Genomic DNA, 21,655 nt, shown 5'->3' with positions numbered 1-21,655 from the left:
AATCATTGATGAAACTCCATGTATTCATTGTGCATTGAATTTTATTTTATTCCACCACAGCTTTTTATATATAATTAAGACAATATCACATCTCTTTGTTTTGTTTTATTCTCCAATAATTTTATTCTGTACATTGTATACATTTTAGATTAAGCTTTTGAGATATGTGTATATATGTATATTTATTCCTTATTTATTACACCACATACAAGTAAGATATGTTGCTTCCGTGGATTGCACGATATTTATTTGCAATGTATTTCTCTTCTATTTTGTCTTGTATGTGAGCTAATAAATATATTATTATTAGGAGTATTTGATCCTAGACAGCTGTTTTACAAGTCACTTGTATTGAACCAATATAAGAAAAAAGAAACAGTGTGTAGACCAAGCCATAACTACGCCACTCGAAACAAGTATAGCTGAGGCACCAGTCAATCTAATAATAACACTGATGATTTTCAAATAAGACTCAACCTCTAACGGAACTCGAACTTTCCAAGAAACTCTTTGGAAAGTTCGAAATAGATGAACATTTCAACCTAGCAGACCACTATTATAATATTCATGCAGTCATTGTTCACTGTGGTTCTGGCGTTGAATTTGGTCATTATTACGTCTTGGTCAAAGACGAAACGGACTGGTTTAAGTTTGACAATAGTCGTGTCACTCAGTGTTCTGGCGATGCATTGAATTTATTGGAGCCTCTGGAGACACCCTACATTTTGTTTTATAAGAGAGAGGACATTGTTGGATCAAAATCTTCAGATGACGTGGTGCTACAGGTTTTTCCGGGTTTTCCTGCAGCTGAAAAAGCAAATGCGCCACTGGAATCAATGAAGTCGCCCCGGACCGCCAATTAATTTTTATTCTTGTCTTTATTTTATTTTTGAAATAAATGTATCTAATACTTATTATTATTATTAATAATAGAAGCAATTCATCGTCTGTGTATGGACTCGAATTGAAAAATCAACTAATTCCCATCTTACCTCGGGTGCAATATAATCCGGAGTTCCGCAAAACGTCTTCGTCGACTTATCACCATTGATCCCTTCTTTGCACATCCCGAAATCAGCTATCTTGATGTGCCCGTCTTGATCCAAGAGTACGTTGTCCAATTTCAAATCGCGATAGAGTATTCCTCGTGCATGTAAGTAGAACAATCCGATAGCTATTTCGGCTGAATAAAACCTGATAGAAAAATTACATTAAGGAAAATAAATAAGGCGTTGGTAACGAGATCATCTTACACAGCGACCGGCTCCTTGAATTTCCCAAACTGTTGTATTTGAAACATCAAATCTCCACCGTTCACGTACTCCATGACAAAATATAATCGATCCTGAAACAAGTTTGTATATTTCTTTTTTGTTCGTACAGCTTTCAATCGAATAAATTGGATGTGAACGGATTCAGAACTGTTATTGTTTCCTTTGTGATTACGAATATAGAGCTGAGCAGAAAATACAGGTCTATAAAAATAATCGAAAATACTCTATTATTTTCAAGACGAAACAATTTCATGAAATGATTACAATATATGAGGATGAAACTATAAAGTTCTAGGTCACATGTAATATTTGTGGTGAACCATTGAATAAAATTATCATTCAAACAAACTGTCTTTAAATAAACATACTTTTTTCGATGTACTCAACTGTTGAATTATTCTTCAAACTAGAAAATCCAGAAGTCTTATTACTAGTGAAATCAGTATTATCCATATTATGGAAAAAAATAATTTCATATACCTAATAGGGTTATTGTTTAAAATGAACTACCACCTACTTTAAAATAATATGTTTCTGACCAATTAAAATAAAACATAAGATTGAGTTATTGCTCAAATCGAATCGTATTATATAGAGCATTTCTTTAATGTCCCTCCCATTTTATTTTTTGAACGGGTCAACTCAAAAAATTGAAATTTGGGAGGGAGTTCCGTGGTAGTGAACGGACGTGCTGATAACGTCCGTCCTCAAAGAAGGTACGCGAATGCCATGTGCTATCGTGGGGCTCCGTTTTGTGTTGTGTTGTATTAAAATTGAAATGTGGAGTGTCTAAAAAAGTGATGAATAAGTGGCTCCCTTTATTCACGCCGGTATCCAGGCCGGGGTGGTTCGGATAACCACGTAAAGGGGGCTATATATGTGAAAAATTACCAAAAGGTCTCCCAAGTAGGAGGCGACTTCAAAAAATCAAATTGTTTTATGTTAAAAAAAAACTAGTGTTTTTTATTATAAAAAATTAGAAAAAAAATGGGTGGCAGCATTGCTTTGTGCAAGACCGCTGCGCCCCCCGACGAAGCTCCTGTTAACCAACAGGAGGAGCATTGGTCATATGCGCCTGAAGATAGGAAGCAACGACCATCTAAAATAGAGAGAGAGACATTTGGGATGATGGAATTAATGCATGAATACTTGATTTTAGGTGAAATTGACAGATGAAACTTTCAAGATGGCGACTGGGCGCCATCTGGGAAAAAATTAAATGGAAAGGGGGGTCTTGTGACACATCATTTTGAAGCTCCTGGCGAATACTTCACAGCCCTAGAATATGAAGTCAATATCTTCACCTACTAAAAAATGGCGGAACATTTAATAATTTCCTGAAGGCAAACACATTATAATATCGATATTTCTAGAAATATTCTTTTTTATCTGCCATATGGCATTTCCAACAACCCGATAAGGTTTGTCAAGTTATTTTTTGTTCATAAAAACGACAAAAAATGTCAGTACGATTCTCATTTAGTTTTTGGTTTTACTAGTAGAAAGGTACCACGTCAACAATCTCTAAAATGGTCAATTCTCGTCCATTGGAAGAAAAAATTGAAGCGATTTTTATTCACGGTGCGACGCATCACTTTCACGAGACCGAAAGGATTTTCAATGAACGTTTTCCGAATTGTCCTTCTGTAGAAAATATTTGAGGAAACTTGTATCCAAATTCACAACTACCTGTAGTGTACATAACCAAAAGCCCTCAGGTCATCCATCCATTCCGGAAGAACAGCAAGTGCAAATAATTGGTGAGATGGTAGTAAATCCTGAAAAGTCTAATTATTCCGTCGCGAATGTTTGTGAGGTATCACCTTCTACTGTGTGGAGACTTTTGAAGAGAAATACAAAATTAAAATGGTACACCAATTAACTGAAGATGACCCTGATCGAAGAACAGAATTCTGTGAAATCATGATGGAAACCATTGCAAGGCATCCTACCTATCCCCACAATATTTGTTTTAGTGACAAATGTACATTTTTTTAAACGGCAATGTTCACAGACAAAATGGCCGTTATTGGAGTGACAACACGCCTCACGTTTTCCGTGAAACACATACCCAATATCCACAAAAAATTACCGTTTGGGCAGGAATATTGGGAAACCATATTGTAGGACCTTTATTTATTCATCAAAATCAACAGGGAAGCTGTATATGAATATGCTGGAAACTACTGTTGACCCTCTCATCAATGAAATCGTCGAAGCGAATCCTAACGAATTCGATATGGATATTGTATTCCAACAAGATGGAGCACCACCACATTACTTCAGACAAGTAAGAAACTATTTGGATACTACTTTTCCTGGTCGTTGAATTGGCCGTCAGGGTCCAACAGAATGGCAGATATGACAGCTTTGAAATTTTTATGGGGCTATTTGAAGCAAAAGATGTACGAAACTGAACCTGCTTCAATATTGGATACACGGCAGAGAATAATAAATATTTGTAGAGATATTGACGTTACAGTGTTCGAAAATGTTCGGTGTGAAATATCGGATAGACTGTTCATATGTCAAGAAGTTCAAGGCAAGCATTTCGAGCATCTTTTGAAGTGACCTGAAGTGATCTCAAGCTTATTACCTCATATTAGGTAGTTAAATGTCAATGTATTCAGGGAATTATTAAAAGTTCCGCCATTTTGTAGCAGTTGAAGATATTGACATTATATTCTAGGATTGTGAAGCATTCGTCAGGAGCCCAAAAAAAATGTGTCAAAAGACCCCCTTTCTATTCAATTTTTTTTTCCAGATGGCGCCCAGTCGCCATATTTAAAGTTTCTCCTGTCAATTTCACTTCAAAATAAAGTATTTATGCGTTAATTTCATTATCCCAAATTTCATTTTTTTTGAGTTGACCCGTTAAAAAATAAAAGGGTGCGGGACATTGAAGAAATGCACTGTATATATTTGTGTTTAGAGATATTTCATGTTTTATATAGTTTTATATAGCTGCCCATTTAAGGTCTTTGTAATAAACATTATTTACGTTTCTTGAGGTCAATGAACAATGAATGGTACGAAAATAAACTGTGTATTATGAAAAAAACTATTGAAAAAACGAAAATACTGAATTGCAAATATCAATGAAATTAAGCAGACGTCAAGTTATTTCTCATTTGGAAAACAAAAATTTCATAATGAAAACAGAAACATTTATCTTTTATCAGCTACTCGAACTAATGAATGAAAAATATCGATATACAAACCCACTTACGGCGCTCACTTGTGATCTTGAAGTGGGCTCCATAAAATGATTGTAATCACCTGAGTTTAGTGTAAGTTTCGATAAAAGTAGACGATAAAGAAGGAATTCCATTGCCGGATGTTTATGACAGTTTATGAAGATGTCATTTGGCTTATATAGTACACCTTCCACGATGACTGTACGAGGTCTGTTCAAAAAATGAGGTGAACGTTTAAATTTCGTGGGCCGTGCACATTCGATTAGCGATTTTTTCATGTTGGTACACTAGTCACGAACATATGTTCACAGTTTCAGCTGTTTAGCATGTTTAGTTTTCTTATTAGTCAGTGGGCTATGCTTGAAGATTGGCCGTAAACAAATTTAAAGTAAATGGAACTTCAAACGTTCAAGCCAGTCTGTATATACCTACACAGTAGGTTGTATGGACTGACGCCTATCAGAAAACAACTACTCCCCTGGCTAATACCACGAAGGGCGTTGGATTATATCCGACAGGCAGGGATTTTCAAAGAAAATGTCCTGCATATGCAATTGGCAATACAACTGAAAGAGTCGACCTTCAATTATGGAACGGGCACACTTGCAGACCGGTTTCGGGCTTATTAGCAACTCATCAGTGCAAGATAGTGACCATCATCGACCTAAAGTCAATGATATTCCACAATTGAAAATCGGAATTCCTTCAGAGTATTTCATTCCTCTTCCAAAGCTGAAGCGAACATCACAAAATGTCACTCCATCTAGTGGACGAGGTACTAACCAACTGCATATTGCAGGACATTTTCTGTGAAAATTCCTGCACTGACGCCTGTCGGATATAATCCAACGCCCTTCGTGGTATTAGCCAGGGGAGTAGTTGTTTTCTGATAGGCGTCAGTCCATTAAACCTACTGTGTAGGCATATAGAGACTGGCTTGAACGTTTGAAGTTCCATTTACTTTAGACATGTTTAGTTTATTTGTGAGATGCATAAAAGTTAAAAGTGTTTTGCATGTTCAGCGATTTTCTGCTATCTCAAAAATGTATCAAAGAATTTGCATCCCCTTTTGTGCTCCACAACACTTGAAATGTTGACAGTAGTATACGGTGATTGTATTTTAAGTCAGAAAAATGTTTACAAGTGTTACAAGCTTTTCCCAGCCGGGAAGATGTGAATAACGACGCTGGCCCTGGACGCCCCAGCAAATCAATAACCAATGAAAATGTTGAGAAAGTGAAGAAAATTGTAACGGGGAATCGTCGAATCACTATGATGTCAACGGCGTTTCAGATTTGCTTGAGAAGGCCATAACTGATGAATCATAGGTATATGATTATGATATTGAAACCAAAGTTCAGTCGTCCCAATGGAAGAGCCCAGGAAAGCCAAGACAGAAAAAACACGCCAAGTTATGGTCATTTTTTTTTAATTTCCGTGGCGTAGAACATCATGAGTTATTGCCACATGGTCGTACGGTCAATAGGTATGAGCCACTTGCGAGAAGCAATACGAAGAAAACGTCCGGTATTGTGGAAGAACAGTTCGTGACTTTTTCATCACGATAATGCACCTGCTCACTCGTCATGGTTGGTTCGTAATTATTGGGCCATAAACAACACCGCATTCATGCCTTAGCCACCATATTCACCGGATTTCCCCATGCGACTTCTCCCTGTTCCCAAGATTGAAGAGACCTGTTTTTCCTACAACTAGGCATAGACGAAGTCTAGTCCACGTAGCTTCTCGTCGATGAACCGCTGGAAGGTCCGCCTGTGCAGCGTTGCGGAGACCGCTTTTCACGATGGCCAGAAGCAATACCTCTCCAGGAGCAGGAAGCCGAGACCGTTGCCAGGGCGTTCTACTCCACCTGGGTCGCACGTTACGGCGTTCCACTCCGCCTGACCACAGACCATGGTAGACAATTTGAGTCCCACCTGTTCCGGTGCCTCAACAAACTCATGGGTACCGACCACCTACGGATAATAGCATTCCATCCCGCAGCCAACGGCATGGTCGAGCGACTCCACCAACAGCTGAAAGCCTCCATCAAGTGTCTGCAATTCGACCGGTGGACACATACGCTCCCGCTCGCTCTTCTGGGAATACGTGCAGCTTGGAAGGAAGATATTTAGGCAGCTGCTGCAGAAATGGTGTATGGTGAACGACTCAATCTTCCTGGCGAATTCCTGGCATCCACCCACCAGGGGCATAGACGTCTCCGCTGACTTCATACGTGAGCTGCGCCAGCACTTCCAGGCGCTCAGTCCAGACTGCGGCACTAGACACGGCGAGCGAATACTCTTTGTCTTCAAAGATCTTGCCACCGCCACCCACATCTTTGTCAGACACTACTCTCCCAGAGGACCGCTCCAGCTACCATACGATGGTCTCCACGAAGTTGTTTCCCGAGCCGAGAAACACTTCACGCTCTCAATTCGTGGCAGAAGCGTTCCAGTTTCTATCGACCGCTTGAAACCAGCCTACATCGTCTTCGAGGACATCGCTGCACCAGAGGGTACCACTGACCTTGACGACGACTTTATTCCAGGTCCATCAGGAGATAATCGAGCTCTGTTGCAACAGAAAGCATCATCACCACCTGCCCCCAGGACGCGCTCAGGCCGACGCGTTCGATTCACCAGGAAAGCTTCCATTAAATTATTTTTACTACTTTTTATTTTTTTTTTATTATTTTGTGATAAATTAGTTATCACAAAATGAAATAATTCAAAATTTTCTTTTACAATTTCATTTTCTTACACCATTTAATACAGTTCAATAATTTTTTGCAAATTCACGTTCAAATACTCAAAATTTGAATTTCTCTCATTTCATTTCTTTATCGAAATTTAAAACTCGCGATTCAACTTTCAACTTTCAGTAGCTCAAATAACTGTACCATCGTATTTATAATTCTATTTTTATACCATAGTTTACTGAATATTTTTTTATATAACGTTCATCACTGGCAAGGGAGTACTGTAGGGTTTTTCCTACAACTATTTAGTTTAGAAACATTTCTTTTCTTTATTGAATTTTATTTTTGTATCATAGATTCTCGTTAGGAAATCAACTTTTCATAACTCTATTATCGAACAGTCGTACAAAATATCCATCTGCTTGGGTTTTTAATTCTTTTATGAATATTACTGGAGTTTGTTCCCAACATCAAATCGTTATTTTCAACACCTCGACACGTGTTTCGATCACCAAGTGATCATCTTCAAAGAGGAAGTTTAAAACTAGAAACTGATGCTAGCTAGCACTCTTTATGCTATATATAGCATAAACTTCTTCTTCCTTATTATGTCATCTACAATACCCCTCGAGAAACCATTAGTGGCTGCTATTTCCTGTATTGTAATTCTTTCTTTTGTGAACCTATCATGTGTTAGAGCGAAGGTCAAAAGACGATGCAATAAAAAATTCAACCCAGCACGTTTGTGCTGTCCACAGTGATGTGAACTGTTAGGAATATACCTGTACGTGCTTGTATCGTATTCTAACCCTCCATATTGGCACCTCATTACCAAAACATCAAAAAATGGTAGTTGTCCCTTATTTTCTAACTTGGTATATGGTATGTCCCTTATTTTCTAACGATGTTTTTAAGCTAGATTCTTTAAACCTGTGTGCCTGTGATTCTATTACACATGGGAAAAATGAATGGCTCGCTTTGCTCAAAATTAACGATCAACCGATTGAATTGAAACTCGATACTGGATCCCAAGTTAATGTTATAACAACTACTGCTCTTCAGAAAACAATATGTACTGAAAGCATGTTCTGAATGGTTGGAATCTCCACTCCTATTCATTTATAATCTAGCGATTGAAAACGAAGAGTTTGAATGATTTGGATGTCAGCCATATGTGTACCCATTTACAAATTTGGGGACAAAAACGATATCACTAATATTAGAGGAATTTCCATAATATGTGCACCGGAAAAATTATTTGAGCAAATCCTATACAACAAAATTTATCTTTATGCTCGAAATACTATTGATGAGTGGCAACATGGTTTTGTTGATAGATAATCTATAAATACAAATTTTTCCTATTCACCAATGATGTTTACTAAACTTTTCAGAATGAACAGCAACTTGATACGAGTTATACAGATTTCTGGAAAGCTTTCGATAAAGTTGATAATGACATATTGCTTTTAAAACTCAACATATTTTGTATCAACCACGGTTTAATGAATAATTATCTCCAGAATCTTAACCTTGTAGTCAGATATAATGGTATTTTTCTGATCCCTATGAAATCAACTCGGGTATCCCACAGGAATCAAACTTGGGGCCTTTGCTGTTTGTTTTATTCATCAATGATCTAACATAATGTTTACATTTTTCTAAAGGCAACCTTTTTGATTGATTTCGAATACTTTAAAGAAGTCCAAACCGTCAAAGATTGTGTTGCACTACAACATTGAAAATAAATTATACTTTAATCTTGATAACTGTAATATCGGTACCTTTTCTTTGCGAAAAAAACCTTATTGAATTTAGTTACAAAATTGGAGATAGTTTCCCCTTAACAGAAAAAACGAAGTGAAAGATCTTGGGATTATTTATGATATCACTTTGTTACTCTCGAAACATTTTGATGGAATTTGTAAGAGGGCTAACAAAATGTTGGGATTTATTATAAGATCTAGCTATTCGTTTGTGAACGTAGCCACGATAAAATATCTTTATATCACACTTGTAAGACCAATATTAGAATTTATTTCGCTCATTTGGAAATCCCAACCACAAATGCATTTAAACAGAATCTAAAAAATTAAAAATAGGTTACTGAGATATCTATACTATAAAGAATAATATTGTTGGCCGGATAACACAAAAGTCAGATCAATGAATTTGAGGCAGCATTTCAAAGTATTATCTCTTTATATTAGACGGGATGTAATACAAATAATGTTTTTCTGCAAGGTGATAAACCACAATATTACTGATATAAACATACTCGAACTCATAGATTTCAATGTTTCTCTGTCTGTTTAAAAAAAAATCTGTTTAAAATCTGTTTTTCCGTTAACCAGCTGTCGCACCCCTACGAACGACAACCCTCAGAAGTCGAAACTTGTGCGAGCTAAGGATTAACGAGGTCTTACCTTTTACCGTGTGATTCCTAACACGGGTTGGACGGTAGCAAGTGAAGATCGATCGTTCAGACTAGGGCTTGAACCACCGACCAACACGGCAGTCAATTCGAGTGAGTGAACAAAGCACCCACGCCGAACCGCTTGGCTACCGACTCTGTATCCTACAAGAAGTCCAATCCTTTTAAAACTACCCAAGGCAAGTAAAAAAATAACTGATCTGAGTCCTCTCTCAACCATGCTTCGAAAAGCAAATGAAATTAATGTTTTAAAAAATTTTGATTTCAGTAATTCCTTCTCAGGTTTCAGATATGATGTTATTAATTATTTATTAGAAATATAACTGTGATCGTAGAGAATAAGTTTGGAAATAAATCTTTCACTGTATATGTATAGAAGTAAGCTCACACACAATTAATTTGTAATAAGAATTTTCATGTAATTAGGTTGTTAAGTCTGTATGAAAAATAGAATAGAATAACAATTTTGTACAAGTTTGTACTACTTGTAAACATTTTTCTGACTCAGAGTACAATCACCGTATGCCACAGTCAATATTTCAAGTGTTTTTGAGCACTCGATTCCGACTTTACACAAAATTTGATGCTAATTCTTTGTTTGTTTCGATAGCCGAAAATCGCCGAATACGCAAAACTGTTTCAACTTTTATGCCTCTCACCAACTGCTGAATCCATGAAACTTTAAACATATGTTCGACACGTGTATACCAACATAAAAAAAATCGCTAATAGAATGTACGTAGCCCGCGAATTATGAACATTCACCTTCTTTTTTGAACACACCTCGTATAACTTGATACTATATCATTTGACATATTTGAATCCTTTTCTTATCTCATCTATGATACAAAATGTGAGAAAATAGTCATGCATACCATTGTCTGAAAACAAGAATGCAGCTGTACTAGGAATGGAGGTTTATTGGAAAGTGCCAACACTCGTTTTTCAACCATCGTACATTCCACGTCATCATCTTGAATGATAATGTCTTTCTTCAAAATTTTTATAGCATACAGTTCATCGGTGCCCTTTCTTTCTGCTAATACTACCTGTAAATAACAACGAAACATAAAACAATCTAAATATTGAATGGAATAATTTGAAAAAAAATCAACTGACATTTCATGGAAAATACTCACCTTTCCTCCGTGGGTTGTGGGCGCGTCCCCAGGTGGCGGATAGGGGAACGGCCAGGGGACTGGGAGCCCTGCCCGGGAAGCCAATATGGCCTTACGGAGGGGGTCCCCGGACTCCTGGTCAGTGGCAGAAATGAGTAGAGTGGGGGGAACCAAAACTGCCCAAGAGCCTTTGCGAAACATGCCACCGTGGACCAGCCTACCCAAGCTAAGATGTAAGGAATCGTGCCGACAGCTGAATACCCGCAGGGTGAAATGCGGTTACGAACGATCCCCTTGGGGAAACGGGCGAAACCTCATTGTAACCAGTCTTCCTCTGGTAATGCAGGGCTCTGCCAGAGTGACCAACTTTTCCCCTGCTACGCGTGGGAACACACATGAATGAAACAGACACTGAAAAAACAAAAACTAATCCCGATGCTGGATAGAAATGCTCACCTCAATTAATGGCGGTGGCTGGGGATGAACAGAAATGTCCACCCCAATCTACCGCTTGGAATGAGGCTGGACATGGCAGATCACCTCGTGATATAATACAGAGGCAAAGGCGTAAGCGCATTTGCGGCGCCGAGGCCAAAAGGAGAAAGAGAACGATAGAGGCAGGAGTGGCAGCAACTATAAGTGCACCCTCCTCCTCCCCCACTTCACCTCCAAAAGCATGGGCACTTCCTGCGGCGAGCACCAAGAGCTCCGCCTTGAATGAAGGCAAGGAACTGGCTGCCCCTGCAGGAAAGCGCCCTTACTTGAGCACCTCCATGGAGGGAATCCCAAGAAGGTTGAAGAAGCCGTGCCACGACAGTAATGTCGCTGCACCTTCCAAAACCTTCACGAAGGCCGCCGTGAGAGACTTCAAGGTTGCCAAAGTGTGTGTTCGGCGAGTCTTGGCCTTCACCTGCCGACATGAAGGAGATGTCTCCCAGTGACCTGTCTACCTTCCTGGAAAGGACAGGATGGACGATGACCTAGGAGGACAACTCCTCGGGAGGATGTACACATGTTGCCTAAGTGCTGTAGGTCTACACTCACCCTCCCTACTCTACAGATACAGATACTCACCTTTCCAAACGAACCTTTGCCCAAAACCATCAGAAAATTGAAATCCGTAGCCCTGATCATATCCTTCTTTCCCATATTGTGTGGTACATCTTTATCTACCAACAGCGACGGTTTTTTAATAATAGATTTCGTCTAAAAAAAACTTCTTCAATCAGTGACCATACTCTTTTCAACCAACATACCCTTTGCTGATTCTTAATCGTTACCATGTCAACTCCCTCCTCTGGTACTGGCACATTATAAAATTCACCTTCTTCTTGTGTAAGTAGTTTGAACCAGCCATCGGCGGGCGATTTCAAAATTTCAGAAATCCCAAATGACAGGGAACCCATAAAATCGTTCCTTGATGTCCGGTCCCAATCCCAGATTTCGATGAGAAGACGACGATCTTTGTCCTCAGATTTCAGTTCGCTGAAAATCATTCATAGAAAAAATCCGTTAATTTTTCTCCTAAAATCCATTCAAAATTTCCATGTAGATAATGAAAGCTCTCTTCAAGGTGTACCACAAGGCTACATCCTTGGTCTTCGTTTGTTTGAAAGTGGTTCTCAGTGTTTCATGGTGAATTTCACTAGTTCGGACTTCCATTGTCTAATATAATTCTGATATGACTCGGAATCAAGATACTTCACGACATTTCGATTGTAAGTATCCACAATCGTCTCCGCTTCACCTTTTAGCGAAAGTTGACTGTTCTCAAGCTCAATTACATTTCCATATATTGCGTATTTCTACGCTAGCTTGGCTGAATGGCAACATATAAGCAGCTTCTTTGAACTTCCTCTTAAACCAGCCCTTTCTGTCCCAATGTCGCATATATATGTTTTTCAAAAAGTGGGTATGTAGTCCCAGCCGCCGTATATATATATGTTCAAGGTGCTATGGTCTCAATTTACCAAAGCCGAAAATATGCCATACCTATAAAATTTTAGACCCGTTGGTGTCCCAATGCCGTAGAAATATGTCCGAAAATGTTAGATCATTGGTCCCAAAGCCGCAAAATATTGGCACCTAAGACAGGTCATGCGGACCCATTGGCGTATATATTTGTTCACATATTGAAGATAAATTATATATTGTATCACTGGTGGCAACGCTGTTACATAATATATAGGTCGAAGGTGAAGTTCGGTAGAACGGTAGAACGATTTGGCCTGTTGAACCACTTCAAAACTCAATTTAAAAAAGCATTTCGAGCGCAACAGTCGCAATCGTGCGCGCGATATGAGTAAAGCACGTGGTTCTAAGCGTAAAAGGTATAAGGATGTAGAAAACTGTTGTGGGTTATCAAAACAGGAATATGACGATATTTTGGAAGCTCCAAACTCTGATGAAGAGCCATATGTCTCTAGTGGCAGTGAGTATAATCCCAATTCAGATGAAGATGACGAGATAAACGAAGTTATATTTGATGAGTTCGAAAATAGCAATAATGGCTCATCTGACGAAGAAAATCCTGTTGATGGTCAAGACACAAATACAGATAATAAGTCACGTGTGATTCAAGATAATTTGACCCTAAAAAAAATTTGGTTCTGAAATGGAACAAGACAGAAATATAAATAATAAGTCACCTGTGATTCAAGATAATTTGGCCCTAAAAAAAAATTTGGTTCTGAAATGGAACAAAACTCCGTTTATTCCCGTAGTACATGATTTTGATGATAGAGAGACTGGAGCACACTTGGACTCCATAGAAAATAAGTCGGATGCTTTAAGTTATTTTCTTTTATTTATGGACACAGAGATAGTTGAGATTATTGTCTCTGAAACTAACAAATATGCTTCCGAGGTTTATGCATATAAAAAAAAAATGGAGCGAAACTGATATCAACGAATTTTACGTGTTTTTGGGTGTTATGTTGCCAGCCTAGCTGGAAAAAATAAAGTTAGAGAAAACTAGTCAACTGATAAATTGCTTCATACACCAATATTTTCCGAAATAATATCAAGGAATCGTTTCCAAGCAATCCTTGGCATATTACACTTTTCAGATAATGCTGACCAAAAAGAAGGCGATTCTTTTCACAAACTGAGATCAGTGTTCAATAAAATTACATCAGGGTTCCAGAAGTACTTCACTTCATTTAAAAATCTTGCTATCGACGAGAGCTTAGTTCTTTTCAAGGGGCGTTTGAGATTCAAACAGTATATAAAGACCAAACGCCATCGTTTTGGAATAAAACTTTTTCTAATATGTGACTGCGAGACAGGCTATGTATTAGGTGTTATTGTCTATACTGGAAAATCGACAGATATTACTCTGTTCCAAGATCTTGGAATACCAGGCTCAGTAGTAGCAAATCTTATGTACCAGTTGCCTGTACACAGGCAACTGGTACACTAGCCCTACTTTGTGTACATATCTGCATAAACATAAGACTAATTCCTGCGGGACAGTCCGTCCTAATCGTAAAGAGATGCCCAATTTAACTCAGAAATTATCTAAAGGAGAGTCTATCTCGATATGTGCCGAAAATCTGCTTTGCGTGATATGATGCTAACTACTTTTCATGAAGATCGCATAGTAGCGTTAGACAAAGTAGATTTCAAAACTCAAGAACCCATACAAAAACCAGCTGTTGTTGTGAATTACAACGAAAATATGGGTGCAATATATCGATCAGATATGATGTTGAGATCCACGGAATGTGTAAAAAAGTCCACAAAATGGTATAAAAACTATTTTTCCACATGGTTGATGTTTCTCTTCTCAACGCACATGCACTCTATTTGACCCAATCTTCAGCAAGGCTACCGCTTGCAGATTATCAACTTACCATTATAGGAGCACTTTTTGATGGGTAAGTTTGTAATAATTATTTTTTTCATTCTGCACTTATTTCTTCATCTTGTTTCAGATATAAACATGAAAAAAACAGAAGTATAATTCCTTTAACCAAGAATCCTCAAAGGCTCAAAGGGCGACATTTTCCTAATTCAGTTCCTGATAAAAAAGTGAAGCGATGTGTCGTTTATAGCCACAGAAGTGGCCAGAAAAAAAGAAGCGAATCGAGATACATGTGTGCAAGATGCGGAGTTGGTCTATGCATAGTACCGTGTTTTGAGGAGTATCACACAAAAGAAAACTTATAATGTTAATTTTTTACATTATTTTTTTTAAGTTAGTTAGATTTTTTCGAGTTGGTTTTGCTCTCTGATGAGTATTTCTAAACAGAAAACGTTTAGGTTTGTTGAAAATATATTTTTCTCATTAAAAAAACATTCTTTGGTCATTTATTTGTTTATTTATATGCGACGTATATATAAGGCAATGGGAAAAAACCTCTGGGACTGAGGGACCAATATGTAAATCAAGGCCCGGGACAGAAAGGGTTAAACCAGTGTTCCTCCCTGTGGATGATTTCAGCCACTTAATGTTATGTTGATGAGTCCAAACATGCTCTGCTATTCCCGTTTTGCTGGTTTCTCTTCGCTGTGTGTTTTTTGTCCTCTTAGTTTCACCGATATAGAATTTGTCGCACTTACAGGGTATCAGGTAAATGCAATTTTTGGAATAGCAGTCCGCGTTTGGTGGCCTGGTTTTCGTGAGTTTGCTACGGATGGTGTTTCCGGATCTGAAGTGGATACTAACAGTCGAAGTAACTTGATTTCGAATCATACTAGACAATAAAAATCCGAATTAGTAAAATCCTTGTTCTCGTTAATTTTTTTTTAATTATGTGCTGGTTTCTCTCAGACAGTTTTGAGAAAATAAAAAATGATTAGAATATTTTTTTGGCTTAGTAAGTATACATTCATGCAGTGTTTTATGAAGTCCTCATATATGAATATTTCTATGAGACTAATCAATACTTCGACTAATTCTATAATATTCAATAATAATGACATTCGATGTACAGAAGAAATGCAAGTTTTAGGTTTGCACATCGAAGACGAAATGTTATGGAATGAACATAATTGAAGAAAACATAAGAAAACGATCACAATTCATTGAATTTTATACAGCTTGAACTTTTGAAAAAAATCGACTAATTTTAGTATATTTATTCACAATTAAATTATTACTATTTGGGAAACAACGAGTAAATCGTTGATCAAATCTTTGAAAATTTTGAAAAACAAAATAATTAGAACCATAAATGAATTATCATGATGGAAACAACAATAAATTCGAATACCTATATCAAACAATTTATTACACTTCAAATTGAAAGGAGTCAGAATTAATACAAAGAAATCAAACTCGTATTTTACGGAAATTTGGCATATTCATAATCATACTATAATTCAAAGCAAATTGCATTCAAAAAGTAAAATAATAACAAATTTTTGAAGAAAGTCATATATTTCAATTCCATATAAAATGAAGAAGTGCCAATCTATTGTCAAATATGTTCCAACCTCCGCTTCAATATTCTAAAACGAAAACATTCAGAATTCCATCTTTCAATATTCCAAGTTCATAGACACAAAAATTGATACGATCACAGGATATAGAAATATAAAAGAATTTCCAAATATGCAAATTTTGCATAGATTGCATACTGAGCATTTTACCTTATTAGTACAGTGATCGGATCAAAGTCTCTCCTTTCTCCTTTTCTTCGATCCTGCTGGGTGGCGGTATAATGTAAGTTTTGGTGATTTATTGTATTTTTGATTTAACATTCTAGTGTAAGTTTATTCCTGAAGTATTTTCCCTGTTTCGTTATAATAAATATTTAAACAAATTTTCAAATAAGTTCTTTCATTATTTGAATGAATGATGAATGGGTGAAACAGCGAATGAAATCCTCTCGTTAATAAGCCAAGCGAGTACTGGGTTACGACACTATTATGGAATTTATTTACCAATTGACAAATATTTTGATGAAAGGAATTACATAGTTTACGTCTACCTATTATTTTTATATCATACACTGAATCATTTACAATTTCATAACTTTCTGAAATCAATTTCACTTCTGAACGCATTTCATTGTTTTTGTAAAGTTACTTCATGTGTTTTTTTGTAAAATAAGTTCTTTTACTGTAATTGTATAATATTCTGTAGTTAATAATAGTCCCATTGAAGTAAAAAACAATGAATCTGAATGAAGTTGAGATAATTCAAGATTAAAATTGGGTATATGGAATGTTTTTTGAGAAAATAAATAAAGTTTCAGCAACATTTGTAAACGACTTGAAAATTTAAATAAATGATTAAAATTTATTTGAATTGAAACATAAATGGGACAGATTAGTTCTTCGAGGAGAAAAGACTTTCTACTTCTTCATCATCAAAGAAAAATGTGGGAAATCCAAAAAAAAAGACAGAAAGAAAAAAAAAATCTTTATAAAGAGTTAATATTGTAATTACGTTATTCCTTCCTTTATTTGGAAGTGTTTCACGTTTTCTGTTTGATGACGAAAAATTAGAAAGTCAAATCATTTTTTCTTAAATACAATCCAATAATAAACTTACTGCACATACTTACAAAGTCAAAGTTTCATTCCAAACAGGATTGAGACACGCTTTGATAGTCCTCGTTTTCTTTTTGACATTGTCCGAATCAGGAATCAGCTTGAGTTTTACGTACGGATCGCTCAGACCGTTCGGGTCCATTGGGATCAGGTTTTTCCCTTGTAATACTGAAATTACATGAGTTGAACGAATCGTCGAAAAAACAAAATCATTTTTTATTCCTAGATGTATTTCGATATATCACTCGGATGTCTAAAAAAGGGCATAGAAGCATTTCTGAAATCGTTAAATATTTGTCTGAATTGAAAGGGGTATATTTTTGAGGGAGAATAATTTTTGGGAAATATTCAGAAGTTAACCGATTGGTACTGAACAGGCAATTAGGCAAGTGTTTCATTCCGAAACATCTAATGTCCGCCATCGAGGATGATGTTCCATGTAAGTAAAAATTTACCTCTTCATTTATATCTAAACTAATATTATAAATGTGAAAGTTTTTTAGGATGTATGTATGTATGTATGTGGCTTTTTCACGCCTAAACGATTGAACGGATTTAGATGAAACTTCACATAAATACAGTTATACACCCCGAAGGTTGCAAAATAGGTGTTCAAAGATTGTATTGAATTTAGCCGGTTGTGAAGTTGGAAACCTGACGTTTTTTGCTAATAAAAAATATTGTAACTATTTATTTGAAATGGTCTCTCACGAAACTTAATGTGACGAACTAAATTCTACGCAGGCGAAGCCGCGGCAACAACTAGTATACTATATTGTGTAGCAATCCTGTGAATGATATCTGATTCAATTCCATGACGAATGTTTGGAGTGCAAACTGAATAGGAAAGTGTTTTTGTATAATTCAATGTCCTAACGATAGTAGTTGTTGCATTTCTTTAATGCCCCCCCCTTTTATTTTATGAACGGATCAACTCAAAATACTGAAATTTGGGATGATGAAATTAATGCATGAATACTTTATTCTGAAGTGGAATTGATGGATGAAACTATTAAGATGGCGACTGGGCGCCATCTGAGAAAAAAAAATTAAATGAAAAGGGGGTCTTGTGATACATCATCCTCCTGACGAATACTTCACAACCCTAGAATATAAAGTCAATATCTCCACCTACTACAAAATGGCAAAACATTTAATAATTTCCTGAAGACAAACACATTTATATCGATATTTCTAAAAATATTCATTTTTATCAGATATGGAATTTGTAACAACCCGATAAGGTTTGTTAACAACAAAAAATGTCAGTACGCCAATGAACATCATTGTTCATTTAGAATATTCTCATTTAGGTTTTGATTTTACTAGTAGGAAGGTACCACGTCAACAATCTCTAAAATGGTCAATTCTCTTCCACTGTAAGGAAAAATTGAAGCGATTTTTCAATGAACGTTTTCCGAATCGTCCTATCTGCCAGAAAATATTTGAGGGAACTTGTATCCAAATTTATAACTACCGGAAACTGTATTTGAGGTCGTTGGAGTTGCCGTCGAGGTCCTACAGAATGGCCAGCCCGCTCGCCAGAGTTGACACCTTTGGACTTTTTTATTGGGCTATTTGAAGCAAAAGGTGTACGAAACTGAACCTGCTTCTATATTGGATATACGGCAGAGAATAATGAATATTTGTAGAGGTATTGTTACTGTGTTCGAAAATGTTCGGCGTGAAATATCATATGTCATATCATATGTCAAGAAGTTCAAGGCAACCATTTCGAGCATCTTCTGAACTGACCTCAAGCTCATTACCTCACATTATGTAGGTAAATGTTAATGTATTCGGGCAATTATTAAAAGTTTCGCCATTTTGTAGTAGTTGAAGATTTTGACATTATACCGGGTGTCAACGAATCTATTAGACAAGTCATAACTTCTAGACTATTAGGTGTATCAAAACGAGATTTGGTACAGATAAATGGTATGTGGAGAGGAGAGTTTTCACATATTTTTCACTTTCCGGTCACTTCCGGTTTAAGCGGAAATGGCTCCGGTTCTGAATTTTTAAATGGAAGTCAAAAAATCCTTTTTTCGGAAAGTGCTTGTCAAAAAATGGTCGCCATTTGAAAAATAATAGTCAGACACGAAAATGTTATTTTGTAAACTTGTCTCATTCATATTCAACACACTAGTCACTAAAACTCCGCTATTGCAATTTTCTGATATCACCTGAGGTCCATAGATTAGTTTACGTCCGATCATGGCCACCTAGATGCAATTTTAAAAGTGACTCTGAAAAAATCAAGTAGGCTGAAAAACTTCCGGAAATGTCAATTTCTGATCCAGAATTGTCTCAGAAATCCAAAAATGTTACAATATACAGGGTGTTCCATTTAAAAATTCAGAACCGGAGCCATTTCCGCTGAAACCGGAAGTGACCGGAAAGTGAAAAATATGTGAAAACATTTCTCTCCACATACCATTCAACTATACCAAATCTCATTTCAATTCTCCTAATAGTCTAGAAATTATGACTTGTCTAATAGATTCGTTGACACCCGGTATTCTAGGGTTGTGAAGCATTTGTCAGGAGCTTCAAAAAGATGTGTCACAAGACCCCCCCTTTTCATTTAATTTTTCCCCAAATGGCACCCAGTCGCCATCTTGAGAGTTTCATCTGTCAATTGCACTGCAAAATAAAGTATTCATGCAATAATTTCATTATCCCAAATTTGAATTTTTTGAGTTGATCCGTTCAAAAAATAAAGAGGGGCACGGTATGTTTTCTTTCGTGTGATTCAATGTTTATATGAAAGTAGTTATTTCGAAAGGGCTTTTTCTTCCAGTGTGTGTCAGAAAGTTACTTTTTTGCATGATCTACACATCTTTGTATAGGGTTCACTTTTGACATGATTTGCTTTCTTCATTTCTTTTGAAGATTCCCACATTTTTTTTCATTGAAAATAATTTACACAGATGTTGTCTTGGCCCGAAACTTTGAAGTACCTACATCAAGTGTATGATATGTGAGAGAAATTTTATATCAATATTCTTTCGTATATAACGAGAAGATATTGCGATTGAACATAATCTCTCTCTGAAATTGATCATGAAGTTATAACTCCAATCTCTGTAAAGATTTCTTTTAGAAACTAATTGCTTTCTTTATTTCTTTGAAAAATTTCCACATTCTTTTGTAAAAAGATGGAGAAGTAGAGAGTCAAAAACTTTCTTTTAAGTGTATGTATCATATATGAGATGCAATTAGTCGATATTTGATGGAAATCCATAAATTATGCAAGTAACACCTCGTGGTGAGATGTCCACTAGACAGTTTACAAAACCGCAACATGAGTTTCGCTTAACAATAGTAGTTAGTACGTTTACACTGAATTGTGCCTACTAAGCTTCATATGAATTCACAATATAAATTACCGACTCACAAATCCATTATCGCAATGATCGAAATTAACGAATTAAAATTTGAATTGCTACCTTATGCACCCTGTTCGCCAGATTTAGCCCCCACAGATTATTTTCTGTTCCCAATCTCGAAAAAAGGGCTCATAGTACTCATAATAATAATAATTGGACTCAGAATGAATTTGAGTTCAATGTATTCAGAAAACCGAGCTATACAGACATTACAATCCTAAGTGATTATTTTCCTGCCGACAGTCATAAATTAGCAGCCTACAATTCAATGTTACACAAAGTATTCTGGTTATCTTTGTCTGGCAACAATCTGGATAGGGGAATTAACCAGAAAAAAATATGCTTCCAGACCAAACAACCAGAAATCAAGAAATTTTTACGATTAAAATATTTTGATAAAAGATGATAGTACAGCCTGCTATCGAAAGTACTCGCATATAATGAGTAGAAGTTATTTTGCACATAGAAAATAAAGGTTTGAAAGTGAATCATTTGGAAGCAATGGAAATTATTACACTTAAAAATTCAAACATGAATGACCAATTGGAATTAAATAGATCACCATTTCTTTGAAACCGAGAAAGAATTATTGTTGATGTAGATGTGAGGTAATATGTTTTAGGTGATCATAAAAGAACAGGTAACTTATGTAGAGGTTTAGGTGATTTTTTGGAGGTAGTCTCAATTATGGTTACCTGTAGTCTATAAATATTAGTGTAAGAAACAACTTGAAGTATTCAAATCACTTGATAAAGCTACTGTACTAGCGAAACATCTCGTGATATACATTTTTCAAATGAAGTTTGTGGAGATCAAATCGTGAGGTGTAGTTTTTGAAATTATATAGATAACTTGTACGAACCTTCGACGGTCAACTTGCTTCCCGTACAGTTAATTTTCAACTGGATCCTTCCTCTTCTTTCAGTGTGATCACAACCGCAAAGATTGGGGACGCTCTCTTCACATCTTTTATGAACGTTCATATCACATGCTAAAATCACACACATTACATCACGATATTCTTTTATATAAATTCCA

The 21,655-nt window shown here is 36.4% G+C and overlaps 1 protein-coding gene across 2 annotated transcripts in view; it reads right to left on the bottom strand.

Moving 5' to 3' along the window:
* The window catches only part of LOC111508072 (Protein C kinase 53E), a 105,982-nt gene that overhangs the window by 11,706 nt on the left and 72,621 nt on the right, over window positions 1-21,655 (bottom strand). For both annotated transcript variants that reach the window (XM_023163493.2, XM_023163502.2), the window contains 7 exons: window positions 21,480-21,608; window positions 17,240-17,393; window positions 11,981-12,209; window positions 11,799-11,930; window positions 10,482-10,655; window positions 1,254-1,345; window positions 993-1,194 (listed from right to left, as the gene is read on the bottom strand). In XM_023163493.2, coding sequence (XP_023019261.1) covers window positions 993-1,194; window positions 1,254-1,345; window positions 10,482-10,655; window positions 11,799-11,930; window positions 11,981-12,209; window positions 17,240-17,393; window positions 21,480-21,608 — 1,112 coding nt within the window. The remainder of the gene's footprint in view (window positions 1-992; window positions 1,195-1,253; window positions 1,346-10,481; window positions 10,656-11,798; window positions 11,931-11,980; window positions 12,210-17,239; window positions 17,394-21,479; window positions 21,609-21,655) is intronic.

The sequence above is a fragment of the Leptinotarsa decemlineata genome, unplaced genomic scaffold (assembly GCF_025532065.1).
Source record: "Leptinotarsa decemlineata unplaced genomic scaffold, Ldec_3_MD MMD2_tig00026328_RagTag_RagTag, whole genome shotgun sequence".
NCBI lineage: Eukaryota > Metazoa > Arthropoda > Insecta > Coleoptera > Chrysomelidae > Leptinotarsa > Leptinotarsa decemlineata.
The sequence above is the reverse complement of the archived record's forward strand: the minus strand, read 5'-3'. Positions and strand labels throughout refer to the sequence as shown.